The 13,195-nt window shown below is 46.0% G+C and overlaps 4 protein-coding genes across 4 annotated transcripts; 2 read left to right on the top strand and 2 right to left on the bottom strand.

Moving 5' to 3' along the window:
• Positions 1-319: 319 nt before the first annotated feature.
• On the bottom strand, positions 320-2,190 carry BHQ10_002756 (uncharacterized protein; the record flags this gene model as incomplete). Its single annotated transcript, XM_040874936.1, has 2 exons — positions 320-1,915; positions 1,975-2,190. The coding sequence occupies 2 exons, from the start codon at positions 2,188-2,190 to the stop codon at positions 320-322; spliced, it is 1,812 nt and encodes a 603-aa protein (XP_040731260.1).
• A 2,196-nt stretch (positions 2,191-4,386) lies between these two features.
• Positions 4,387-5,581, top strand: BHQ10_002755 (uncharacterized protein; the record flags this gene model as incomplete). The annotated part of the gene is made up of 3 exons (XM_040874935.1): positions 4,387-4,594; positions 4,652-5,093; positions 5,149-5,581. 3 exons carry the CDS (start codon positions 4,387-4,389, stop codon positions 5,579-5,581), a joined length of 1,083 nt encoding a protein of 360 aa, XP_040731259.1.
• Positions 5,582-6,088: 507 nt separating this feature from the next.
• BHQ10_002754 (uncharacterized protein) lies at positions 6,089-7,075 on the bottom strand (the record flags this gene model as incomplete). Its single annotated transcript, XM_040874934.1, has 1 exon — positions 6,089-7,075. One exon carries the CDS (start codon positions 7,073-7,075, stop codon positions 6,089-6,091), a length of 987 nt encoding a protein of 328 aa, XP_040731258.1.
• A 4,393-nt stretch (positions 7,076-11,468) lies between these two features.
• Positions 11,469-12,557, top strand: BHQ10_002753 (uncharacterized protein; the record flags this gene model as incomplete). Its single annotated transcript, XM_040874933.1, has 1 exon — positions 11,469-12,557. One exon carries the CDS (start codon positions 11,469-11,471, stop codon positions 12,555-12,557), a length of 1,089 nt encoding a protein of 362 aa, XP_040731257.1.
• Between the last annotated feature and the right edge of the window lie 638 nt (positions 12,558-13,195).

The following is a 13,195-nucleotide window of genomic DNA, read 5'->3' as shown; positions in this document are numbered from 1 at the left end:
AGGGGAAAACTATGTGAAATGTGTCGGGATGAATGCCTTACAACCTGGCCTTTCTGAGAGACACAAATGCATGCCCTGTGAAACTTGAATTTTTGTGTTAGCATCCATAAGATATAAGTTCAGCTAGTACTTTTGTAACCTTTTCAGGGCTAAGAGATGTTAAAAATGGTATTATTCCGATCTCCCTGAATTATGTTGCTGTTCTTTCTGATTGTCAAATTCTTTGATATTTGAAAAATTCGTATCTTCAGAGTGTTTAAAATAAGGACAACCCACATTAGTCAGTTATTAAGTCGTGTATTGCTTGATATCATAGCCATTATGCTGCGTTAAGTCGATCCTCTTTGATCAAATCAGCCGCCTTCTCAGCAACAGCATACACGACACTCTGAATATTACCCAGCGGCACAAACGGGAAAATACTGGCATCAACAACTCTTAATCCCTTGGCACCATGCACCCTCAATCTGGTATCGACTACACCTCCCTTGTCCTTGGGTCTCATGGAACAGCTTCCGGAAGGGTGGAAATCACTGACTTGAGTTTCACGAATAACCTCCTTTGCGGCCTCAACACTGTCGGCTTTGCCCTTGGGGATGCGTGCGCCGTCTGGCTTCAGCAGGTTGGAGAAAGGCGCTGTTTGAGTAAACTTCTCGACAAACATGGCATGAAGCGCTGAAATCTCGAGATCCAACGGGTTTGAATTGAAATTGGGATCCCATGTTGGCAGCTGATGGACGTCGGCACTGTTGATGTGCACACTACCACGCGAAAATGGATGGTTCAAAAGTGACATTATGGTGATAAAGTTGCCCGGCTGTGATGGTGCAAGATAGTCCATCATGCTTGTAGGTTCCGCCAAGTACGTGTTGGCCTGACCTGGGAAGAGGAGGTACTGTGCCGTAGGCCCGCCTGCCTTCTCCAGAAGGGAGCGAATTATCTGGCCGTCAAGAGTCTGCGTATGCTGATCGTGTGCGGCGAAAAGAGATTTCTTCGTTTCAGCTGACGAGATTCCTGAAGCATCCGTGAGAGGTGCGTAGGCCACACTTATATTTGATTGACCCATAGGACCATCTCGGCTTGCTTGATACATCCCAAGGAGCGCGTTTAGGACAGCTGGGTCCCGGAGCATATCACTTGACGCGATGTCGGGGTTGACTTCGTACGACTGGCAGGTGATAGCATGATCTTGGAGGTTCTCACCCACGGATGGGTTATCGATCACCACGGGTATGTTGTGTTTCTCCAACAGAGATTTTGAACCAACACCGGACAACTCTAGAATTTGAGGCGACATAAGAGAGCCTGCAGAGAGAATAACCTCTCGGGCGTTCAAAGTCTTCTCTGATCCATCTTTAGACTGGGCCAAGATACCAGTGGCTACCGGCTCCGGACCAGTAGTGTCAAAGATAATCTTCTTGACAACGGTACCAGTCAGAATTGTGAGATTTGGCCGGCTTGCAATCGCAGGAGTATAATGTGCTGTTGCGGCATAGCTGCGCGTCTTGGTGGCAGGGTCAATGCTTCCGGGTTGTTGGAAAGCTCCCAGAGCATCGCCGCTTCTCATATCGGCTGTCATCTCAAGTCCAAATTTGGCAAATGTCTCCATCCATGCCGAATTAGTCGGGCCATATCCCTCACTGAATGACACTTGGACGGGTCCATCGCCTATCAGCGACTCATTGTGATAAGTCAGGCCGACGACATCCTTTGCGGCCTGAGGAGGGGCGTGGACTGTTGCGAACTTGCGGAAGTACGGCGCAAGATCATCGTAGCCCCAGCCCTCGTTACCCAATGCTTTCCAAGAGTCAATACTACCACGGTTAGGGTACACGAGCATCAAGAAATTCAAAGCAGAGGACCCGCCCAACTGCTTTCCACGGGGTTGATTGATCTTGCGGTTATTGAGTCCGGGCTGAAATGCCGATCAGCAAACTCAAGTTTATTAACCTCAAGTTGTCTAAAGTCACTGACCTGTGGCACTGAATTGAAATTCCAGTCGTAGTCCGGGTTGCCGTACATGCCTGCTACCAGACCCGGTGTGAGCACAAGAGGATCCTTGCTGCGATCTTCTCCAGCCTCAACGACCAGTACTTTCACGTTCTCATCCTCAGTTAGGCGATCTGCTACAGTCAAGCCAGCAGTGCCTCCGCCGACAATGATATAGTCGAACTCATCAACGGAACCCATATTGTATGTCAATTGCTAAAGATAACTATACGCTGAGTGTACTTGCTATAAACTGCTACGTAGATGTGGTCTTTGAAAGAAGCTTTGATGTCTTTATAGACTGTGCACCCCCGTTCTCAGTTTGGCGACAAGATACTCTTATGGTTTAGATTCCACTACTAGAAACCTTGTTGCCGAGGATAGATGCACGAGGAGCGACAGCAAACATGGCGGGGTCAATAAACTATAGTGGCTATGATATAGCAACTAGTCACGCTTTAGGTTTAATTAGCCATGTCCCTCAGCTGTGGCACTTATGACACATATGGGTCCTTTGCAGCCGCGCGTTCAAGCGATGGAAAAGGGAAGCCCCTGATTGAGTAAAGTCAAATCAGTGTCTCGCTTAGAATCTGTGTCCCATGTCTGGCATTGCCGTGACGTTGCCGACGCCGTAAGAACGAGCCATTCCATTGGATGAATTCCCAACGTCTCTGCTAGCGGCGTTCTGTAATGGAGCCACGGAGGAGTATCTCCCGCCATCCTTGTTGGTGGCGCGCGGGAGACCCTGGCTAGAGCGCCGGGATGCAACGGCACAGTTTAGTGTCATTATATCAGCTGTATTATAGAAAATGCCATCGTCCCGAGGCTTTCACTCGCAAGTCTCTCTCGCAGTGTGCAGATGCATTAGTATGCTCGAGTACATATTAGCTATATTTCCTGTGATGAACTTGCGGCTGGATATAATAGTAGATTCTCGACAATATCACCAAGCTAGGAGTGGATCAGACCAAGTATTTTAGAGTTACAAGACACTTCGAACTAGGGCTCACTCAAGCGGTCAGTCCATGCTAGCAAACTTGGACCTCAAGCCTTTGCTAACCAACAATTTCTATCAGTGACTCAGGGGTGCAAACGAATTCTAGGGACTGCAGGTATACTGAATGATGAGCTTAGTTTCTAATCTAGTGCGGAACAAACGTTTACTATTCCGTTAAGAACGATCTAATCAAGCAGGCCAGTTAGACGCTGGGAAACTGGACAGATGGGGGACTCGCTTGCAGCAGGATCCAAAACTACGACACCAAGTTGCATGAACTAAGCAGAAAATGATAGTACTATACTATTCAAGAAAAGCGTGATGATAAAACACTATTTCCATGACTACGGAGCATATCCACATCGTTCAACTAATGACTACCGTAGGGCGTGTCATCCAAGCGCACGTTCGCATGGAATTCTAGTTCCGGCCACAATATACTATCTATAATGTTATCGACTCAATCACAATGGGTCTCAAATCGTATATTTGACAATCGTATTAGATGTAAAACACTGATCTGTTAAGCAGTGTATGATTCCGTCAACTACCAGACAGAGCTAACTTAACAGGCCTCCGATATTAATACACTTTCACTCCGTACCTAGTTATAGTACAGGGGTCACAACCGGTGATTAGGTGTGTCCCTCCGGGTTGAGGCCAAACTGGTGATATTACGGAGTACTTATTACTGGAGTTCATGCGGCGCAGTCACCACCACCAGCCATGATCTACATGGCGCCGTTTGTCGTTACGTACTATTATTGTTACACTTGTTATTCCCGGCGGTCTGTCAAGCATGGCTGGAGAGCAGGGATAAACCAGAAAGACGGGAATTAGCAACTGCGTAGGTACTCTATACACGTTTTATGTCATGAATGTCCCATTTTTGAGCACCAGTTATAAAGTTTCTTCACTGTAGCGACCCGAACCTAGTCACATACTGGGAGGCCTGTTCTCCCCAGCGTCGAGACAAAGTCTCTTCAAAAGTCGCGGAGCAAGACTGACAAGTGCCGGAAATCTTTACCGTGACTGTGGAGGCGTCTGACCAACTGATCATTGGTGGTTACAGGCTTTTAGACCCATATGCCCACTAAGAACACAGATCTTCATTTGATTTTACTAGATCTAGGTGCACTCCATACTACATAGTATGTATATTTTGCTTTTTGCAAAACTATCCCAGCACAAATTTCTCGCCTGAATGAATGAGGAATAGCGCCTGTCTAATATAGTAATTTCATGGCTGGGCCGCGTCCGACCGTCGTGGATCCGAATCCCCGAAGCCCTAAAGGCTTGATGGTACTGAATATAAATACCAAGCTGATCTCGTGATTGGCACATGAATTATTCATATTTACTACGGGGTACGTTGGCAATGTGAGAGAATACACAGTATCATGGCTTTGCAAGATGTCACTTTTCCCGTCAAGCCCATTGTGAAGATACACTTTATCATCAATTGTGTGCTGGTCTTCATCACGCTTGTTGTTGTTGGGCTGCGGATTCTGTCACGCGTGATTACCAACGCCGGACTCGGTTGGGATGACTTCCTCATCCTCGTGGCTACGCCCGAGGCCATTGGCATGCTTGTTATCCAGGGACTTTGTATGTTCTGATTTGTGACATTCTATCATCATCAGACTAACTGGCATGATGTCGCAGATTTGCCAATGGGCGTGGGCTATCCCATCAACGAGACCCTGCCGAACCTGGTCGTGATCCTGAAATTGATGGTGTCGTACGCTCTGATCTACAGTTTCTGCATCAGCGCTATCAAGATGAGCGTTCTATGTTTCTATCTTCGAATCTTCGTCAACAAGTACGTGCGCATAGCCACCATGGTGGTAGCCGGGTTTGTCCTCACTTGGACTACTGCCAACATTTTACTGCTATTTCTCATATGCCGTCCATTCCGAGCAAATTACGATCCCACTCTCGCCACTGGCCATTGTGGGAACCAAGTTACAGCCTTCATCTCAATTGGTGTCTTCAACATCATCAGCGACATCATGATCTGTTTACTCCCCCTCCCGACCATCTGGGGATTGAAGGCACGACAGAAGATGAAATTATCTTTAACGGGTCTTTTTACCATTAGTTTGGCGTAAGGCGCCACCACTCTATTACAAACTTCAAACAATTCTAATGGACAATCACAGGGTATCTGCCGTCGCCGCCGGTCGTATTGCCGCTCTTACACATCTGGAGCTTGTAAACCTCACCGGAACAATGGTCTGGGTGGACTTCCTATCAACCACAGAAATCAGTCTCGGCATTCTCTGCGTCTCCCTGCCCATGCTCGGTCCCATATTATCCAAGGTTCGAAAGGGTGGTCACAGCCGGTATGGCTCAAACAGCTGGCAAAAAAAATATCCCAACGCGGCCTCGAAAGGCTCGGCGTCCAAGTTCTCAAGCAAGAAGAGGCAACCTGGAGCGGACACGATTATCTTGAATTCAATTGATGCTGCGGACGAGCACGATCACGATCCCATAAACTATCCTGGCAATGCGGAAACATCGAGCCAACATGGAAGTGAGGCATCTCTCAACCCTGCTTATAAGCAGGCACAGATTGGGGTTGCAAGGGTATAGGCCTTCATATGTTATTATCCCAGCTTCACAGCGAAATCAAAATATATATATCCATGATTCATACGATTACCCGGTAGCGATCTCCAAGTAGATCCGCCAGTTTTGGGCGCAGGCCGATAAGTTCGGACCCCCTTTGTGGCATGAGTCATACTATGTAGGAATAGCTTCACGTTCTCTTTTGTTGATTATTTGGTTGCATTATATTGCTTCTAGATTGTTATATAACTCTGACAGTCTACTCTGTAAAGAATTGACCTGGAAGTAAGCTCCACGCAGACATAATGGACGCTGAGGGGATCCTAATCTAGTCGACGGATGCTAGGAGAGGTCGAGGCCCGTATTCAATTTTGCTTTTGGTTGACAGTTTTATGATCTGGTCAGGACATAAAGGTTGTTACTTCTGTTCGTTGTATGGCATTGATGCGAGAACATGTCATGCAGCGACATCAAACCTAATTACTTTCAAATTCCTATTCGGTACAATCCAAAACTACACGTTGACTGTTTTTAAAATGACTGCATTGCCCTCTTTCTATTTTCAACTGCCTGTTTCGTGATCGTAATTTCTGGCGCGACATTTTCAAATCCATGTGGTACTCCAGGGTAGAGGTGGAGCTCAGTTTGAATATTCGCGAGAATCAGCTTCGATGCGTATTTCACATCTTCGTCGCGAAATATGTCCAAGTCACCAAGATCTATATATGTAGGTGGCAGGCCTTCAACCGACTCCACTCTGGCTGGCGCCGCATATGGAGATACCCCCTCTGTGCCAGTTTGAGCGCCTAGTAGAGCTGTCCAATTGATCTTATTGTCGGCCGTCTTGTAGAAAGCAAAGGGATCCAAAATCGGGTTAGGAATTGTGTTTCGATCATCGAGCATGGGATATATAAGAATCTGCTTTGCCAGCGGCGGACATAGCTTGCGGTCTCGAGCGAGCAAGGCCACCCCTGCTGCGATGCCGCCACCAGCACTGTCACCCATGACCGCAATGCGAGCAGGGTCAATTCCAAACTGCTCGCGGGCATTTGCTTGCAGCCAGCAGAGTGCCGCATAGCAATCTTCTACTAAAGTAGGATGTGGGTGTTCTGGCGCGAGTCGATAATCTACGGAAAAGATCTGGACTCCAGTACTGAATGCCTTGGTCGCAAGCGACTTTTGTTCGGACAGAGCGCTTCCCAGTACCATGCCGCCTCCGTGACAGTATAAAATTGCGGAAGCGAGAGCAGTGGTACTATCGTTCCTTCCAGCATTATGTTTCGCTGGTTGAAAGAATCGATACACCGGGACTCTGAAGCCATCTACTGCTACAGCTTCGAACCGAGAAATCTCGACGTCTGGTGGCATGTGTCTTCGACTTTCAAGTTCAAATACGAGGTCTGCATAGAACCTCCGTTTGGCTTCGAAACCTGTGGTATCAGCAGAAGGCACCTCAGGAACTCTCTCGCTGAAGCTCTGCAATATTTCAGCAAACTCGGGATCGTATTTAAGAGTCATTATTGGTGATGTAGATTGTGATCAATCAAGGTGGGTTTTAGATATTGCAGAGGAGTAACCTCTGTTCTGGATTCGGAAACATTTAATTATGTGAAACTCGGAAAACCCGAGAGTGTAGATATTTAGACAAAGAAAATTAGAAGCTTGAGACTCAACTGCCTACTCAAGTCAGTTGCGCCATTCAAGTTCTGATGTTGCTGCCGGCTATCGAGCTAAATTTCTCGGGTTTTCCGATTGTTTGAGTCTCTGCTTTGCATCTCCCTTCTTCTACTTACTCTTTAACTTACATCTCGTCGGTTATCAGTAAACTAAACAAGACCATTTCAAATTTTTTTGTTCAAAACTCGCTGTCACATGAATTCTACTCTTGCAGCGTTGGTGTAGATTGTTATGGCGCGTTTCCACTATTCTATCACTGCTAAGTATTACAAAGAACATCTCTATCAAAAGAACTCTAAGCTCCAAGTGATGCTACGGTTCAAAGCAGTGTTTCCGTTGTGATTATTTTTATATTGCTTTTCCTTGTTTATTGCGTAGGTATATGCAATGATCAATATACTTTGATGATTGGAGAATGAACTTCAACACATTTTCATAATACTAGATCTTATCTTTTCTTTTCAGTTCTTTCATACATTGACAAACCAGCAGTATCATCTACTCTTTGTCCATAGCTGCCAGACCCTTCACCTTCACCTTCCGTATGACTTTCCAAAATCGACAGGCATAAATGTGCCCGCTCACAAAATATCATCCAGATGGAATCAGCCTCCTACCACTTGTTGTCAACAACACTACCCAATGCATACAGAGCAATACAAGCAAGACTTCACAGTCATCTCATCCAAGCAAGCTTACAAGAAGCGGAAGATTGAGCATCCCAGCGACTCCCTGCTCCCTCCGGCGTTTTGGGACAGCCTGTCGCAGGTCTGGTTGACATCTAATGCTCTACGGGAGCTTAATCGAAGGAATATACAAGCTACAGCGAAAGTTGCCTCAGAAAGTCAGTTTCCAAGATCTGCCACTTGCTACGAAGCAAAAACAATCCAGAGATTTGCGCGTCAAGGCGGACCTAATTTGTCAGACTTGCGGGGAGTAAGGTGCCTCGGACTACATAGCAAATAACTAATTTGGCTGATCATTGCAGTATCCACAGCCTACAATAAACCCCCGACCGTACCGCATCCAAAAATCTCAGAAACGTGGTGTTAGGGCTTCGCGTAGCTCAAGCGCTTCTTCACGAGGGTCCGGTACCTCACGATGTACCAAACCATCAACTACCAAGAGCAGCGGTCCTTACGATTGTCACTTTCAGCAACATCTTACTAACCATGGTGTCTTTCCACACCGTTATCGATTTCCCGACGGATGCAGCCCTTCAAAGCCCGGCAATTGGGATGACATACCTGCAAGACTGGCTCAACGGAGGCCCTCGCTTTCATCTTCCAGATTCGCGGAGGAAGACTTCGAAAATTTTCTTCAAGCCGATGCAGATGTTTCTAAAGAAAGACAGGTTACAGAGACTGTGATCATTCCCTTCATTGAAGGCGGCGTTCCAGATAATAAATGTACAAATGGTGGCATTCCTTTCAGGAACCTCGATCATCTCACAGATGGCACTTTAGTCGCTGGGAATCCCGACCGATATGATGGGGCACGTCCTGAGCAACTTGATATCCAAATACAAGTTGAACTTAACCATCAAATTGTACCATCTACGCAGCATGATCTTCCTATTGCACCAAATTTTTTCCTGGCAGTAAAAGGACCTGACGGGTCAGCATCAGTAGCCAAAAGACAGGCATGCTATGACGGTGCATTAGGAGCAAGGGGACTGCATTCGCTTCAGGAGTATGGTAAAGATGAACCTGAATTTAACAATAATGCTAGCACCCTCACGTCTATTTATCATTATGGGCAGCTTCAAATGTTCACCACTCACCCTTCGAAATCGGCTACATCAGATCGGATAGAGTACTCTTTGACACAAATCAATTGATGGTCCATGACTGCAAATGCCGATACATTTCAGGAAGGCGCAACCTGGTATCGGAATGGCAGGGAGTGGGCGAAGGAGCAAAGGGACGAAGCAATAAGACGAGCAAACGACAAAGTCAGATCATCGCTGCTGTAATTGAACTTTTGAGTTCTGAGCCGGTCGCGTCTATTTCTGAGCTGTCCATTCTTGTATTCAACGGCACGAAACGCTCTCTTTCACTCAAATCAGCTCAAGGGAAATAAAATTTGGTTATTCTTCGCCACGGATGTGGTGGTTCTAGCGTGGCCTCAACGGCAGGTCTTTGGTTAGTAGGATAGAAAAATCGAAGCAAGTTGACCCCGCAGAAGCCATGGTTATCAGATGTCGCGTTAGTCACTAAGTTGGCTCCCTGCCAATCATTACCATTTTACCAGGTACCCTGGTCTGTGAGACTAATACGAATCACATAACCTGTTACTTGAAATGAATGTAGATTCCGTGCATAGAAAAAGAAATAATGCGGAGGTGGCTTTCATCACTCTTTTCTTTCTCTGTTGCTGAGTTCGTAGATATCTCTTTCAAAGGCTTTATTGTCAGAGGAGCTTGTTCTTTAATGAATACGGACTAGAACTATCCGGACTAGCCGTGATATGATGTGTAAATGCTTCGTGCATACCTAATTTCGTAGAGTCCGCTGTTGTACAATGTCGGCGACAAGAGACAATAATTTGGGGGTAGAAAATACTCCATTGTCGTTGTTCTAGACAGGCAAGTAAGCACATGTCTATGAAAAACCGAATTAGGGCTAGGACTTCATATACAACGCTAAGCCTATGATCAGACCTCTCGTCCTTCGGATGGGGCCAGGTTGAAGCTGACTTTGTCAAATCCTTCGAAAGCTTCATGTCCAATGCACATAACTCTGTCAGAGTAAGCCATCGAATAACATCGCTCAAGAAACGAGTCAGTAGCATCGGCCCGCAAGGCGATTCGGGCAGTCCGAAAAATCGGAGATCAAAGCAGGAAGCAGTCGGATAAAACTCCCAATTTTCACCTGTAACCGCTGATCTTTTGTTCTCAAACATGGCGCGAGTGTAACACTGTAAATACTAAAAGATGGGGAATGGTGTAGCGCGATGGGTTGACTCGTAGTTGTGGGGATCAAAGTTGTTGGTATGGGGATTAGGGCCTGCTAGAAGCTGCTTAGGGCTAGAGGATTGTCAAAGCGCCGCCAACAAAGGCATTGTTCCTGTGTCTTGCGTTACTACACTTTTTCCTCCGTGTTTCTCGAAGTGTTTGAGAATGCCGTACTAGCCGTATACTTCAGAAGCTGTACGACACATCGTATATTAGCCGACAATTCATCGTTCACAGATGGTGGCAGCTATGCAGTCAGCGATGCATATGGCATGAGGTCGGTCAGCCGCCGATACGAGGAGCAACTAACGGACTAACTGAGTATGGAGATTGGAGAGTCTGGAACAACTCTAATTAATTACAAGTAAGAATCGGCGATTCAGAATACTTGGCTGATACTTGGGCTGTGGCTTCTGCATGTGAGCGTCATGGACTCTGACCACCTTTCTTCGCACCTGATTTTTCCAGTGTATTGGTATTTTATACACGATCAATCAATCACTACATCAACTATCTAAAGATTTGTATGGAGTAAGTAACAGTGACAACGTCAAAAGGTACTCGGTATGATACCGTATCGGGCCGTACCTGCATATCGCAAAATTACCAAAAATGTATTTCCCCTGACTCGACAATCAAGATCGTCCTGTCTGGCATTATCGCCTCAGCCAACCACCACCCATACACAGTCAGGTCCGGATCAGCTAAACCAACACAAAAAACTTTCCTTCTCCGTTAGTTCAAGCAGTATCCTGGTCGGGAGCCAGGAAGTGTAACCCGCCAACATTAAACTCGGGGCTGAGAGGCTCCTAAATCAACTTTACAGTTTGACTTGGCTTGCTTGCTTCAATTATGGCTTACAGCAAAGCCCAGAATTGGTCCATTGGGCCTTCGAAACAACACCTCAAAAGGGTTAAGTAGCTATGCTCAGATCCTTTTAGGTTTCCCCATACCCACAGGAATCATATGAAAGTTCCACCCGTTGGTCGTGTGGTTCTAGTTGCCGATAGAATAAAAAGCTTCTGGGCCCTCGCCACACCTTTTGTGTTTTTTTTTTTCTGGCTCTAAACTTGGCTTCTGTTCTCATCTGACAATTTGATGCACATGGTCTGATATATGTGTCCATCGTTGGACATCAAGACCAGCGTATCAAGTAGTTGCATTTTATCTCCATATACCTTGGGTGTAGGCTCGACATTACCTCCGATATGACTCGACATATGTACTGATCGACTACCTTGATAAAAAAAAATCAAATTAATCCATCGGATAATCAAAATGGCAGGCGATGGTGATGCCGACGACAACGGGGCCCTCGACGGCATCTCCGGTTTCTTCAATACCAAAAACACCTGGCTCGCCATATTTCTCATGTTCTTCCTCCTCGTCTCCATCTACAACGCACTTGAACTCGTGGTTATGATCTTGGTGTCATTCCGACGATTCCGAGGGTTGTATTTCTGGTCTTTGCTATTATCCGCTTTACTCGGGTTGATACCATACTCGGTCGGCTTCTTTATCAAATTCTTTACACATGTCAGTCCGTGGATAACCTGTACTGTCTTGACGATTGGATGGTGGATGATGGTGACGGGCCAGGCGATGGTTCTCTATTCTCGCTTACATCTCGTCCTCCGAGACCCGAAACGACTCAAACAAGTGCTATACATGATTTGCTTCAATGCGCTCGTCTTACACCTCCCCACCACCGTCTTGACCTACGGTTCCAACGACCCGGACGCCTCTCCAAAGTTCATTACAGCATACAATATCATGGAAAAGATTCAATTAACCGGTTTCAGCATCCAAGAAGCCATCATCTCCGGTCTATATCTGTACGAAACCTACAAACTGCTCCACACCACACACCGAAATCAGGCACAGCGATGGATTCAGTACCAACTCATTGCCGTCAATGTTCTCATCATATTGATGGATTTGACTTTACTGGTTCTCGAATATGCCAACGAATACGCAATCCAGATCTGTCTCAAGGGTGCCGTATATAGCGTAAAACTCAAACTTGAGTTCGCAGTCTTGGGCCAGCTCGTGGATTTCATTCGCAATAAAAACGGCAATTATCACCACCATGATGACAACCCAACAAATGGCACTGGAATCGACATGGGCGATGGAAATATGTTGTCTAGTGCAAAAAGGAGGTACGCAGGACAAGACGCGGGTTTGCCCTCTACGCGTGCAGATGATCCTCACTTTTATGGCAAGACGACGACAATGATCCATCCGAATGAGCCGACGAATTCGAGTGAGGAGAGGCTAAATTTGCCGTCGGGGATTATCATGACGAAGACGGAGTTTGTGCAGAGGATTGATCATAAGAGAGACAATTCGGATGAATTGGAATGATTTTGTTTGCGTCATTCGTGATACCCATCATGTCGCTCCTTGAGTTTTCCACTATTTTTGTAAATGATATCTGTCAATGAAATAACATTGGTACGTTGAATCATTTAATGACATTCGGAAACGTAGATTCCTATGTAGTCTTTGCCGGTCCTGGTTAACATTGGGTGCCTTTCTTTCAAACATCATACTGTATGGAACCGTAGGACTACACAATAGAATACAATGCTTGACTTGTAAATGTAGCTCCGACAGAGATAATGCGATGCTTTGATTTGTCTAACAGCGAAGAAAACGAACAAATGTTGAATCCTATGATTGCCAACTTATTGTCCGACTTAGGGTTTAGGGTTACGTTAGTGCGTCCTAATTTCTTTTCATTGTTTTCCAATCTCAAACAACAAACCAACTCATCAGACATGATGCCACCTCCATCCAACCAACACACAACCACGTATCAACCTCCTACACGAAAAAAACTGTCATGATTTCGTGCAGCATGCAGCGGGAGAAGCCGTTTGATTCCCATCCACCAAACCCCATCTCATTAGCACCTTAGCAAAGTACTTATACCAGAACAAGTATCAAGCGTGCATAACCTCGAATTCAATTGGCGTTTCTTGTTTTTCTCGCACTCCATT

The sequence above is a fragment of the Talaromyces amestolkiae genome (genome assembly GCF_001896365.1).
Source record: "Talaromyces amestolkiae strain CIB chromosome Unknown scaffold4.1, whole genome shotgun sequence".
Classification (NCBI taxonomy): domain Eukaryota; kingdom Fungi; phylum Ascomycota; class Eurotiomycetes; order Eurotiales; family Trichocomaceae; genus Talaromyces; species Talaromyces amestolkiae.
Note: the sequence above shows the minus strand (reverse complement) of the source record. Positions and strands in the feature narration are given on the sequence as shown.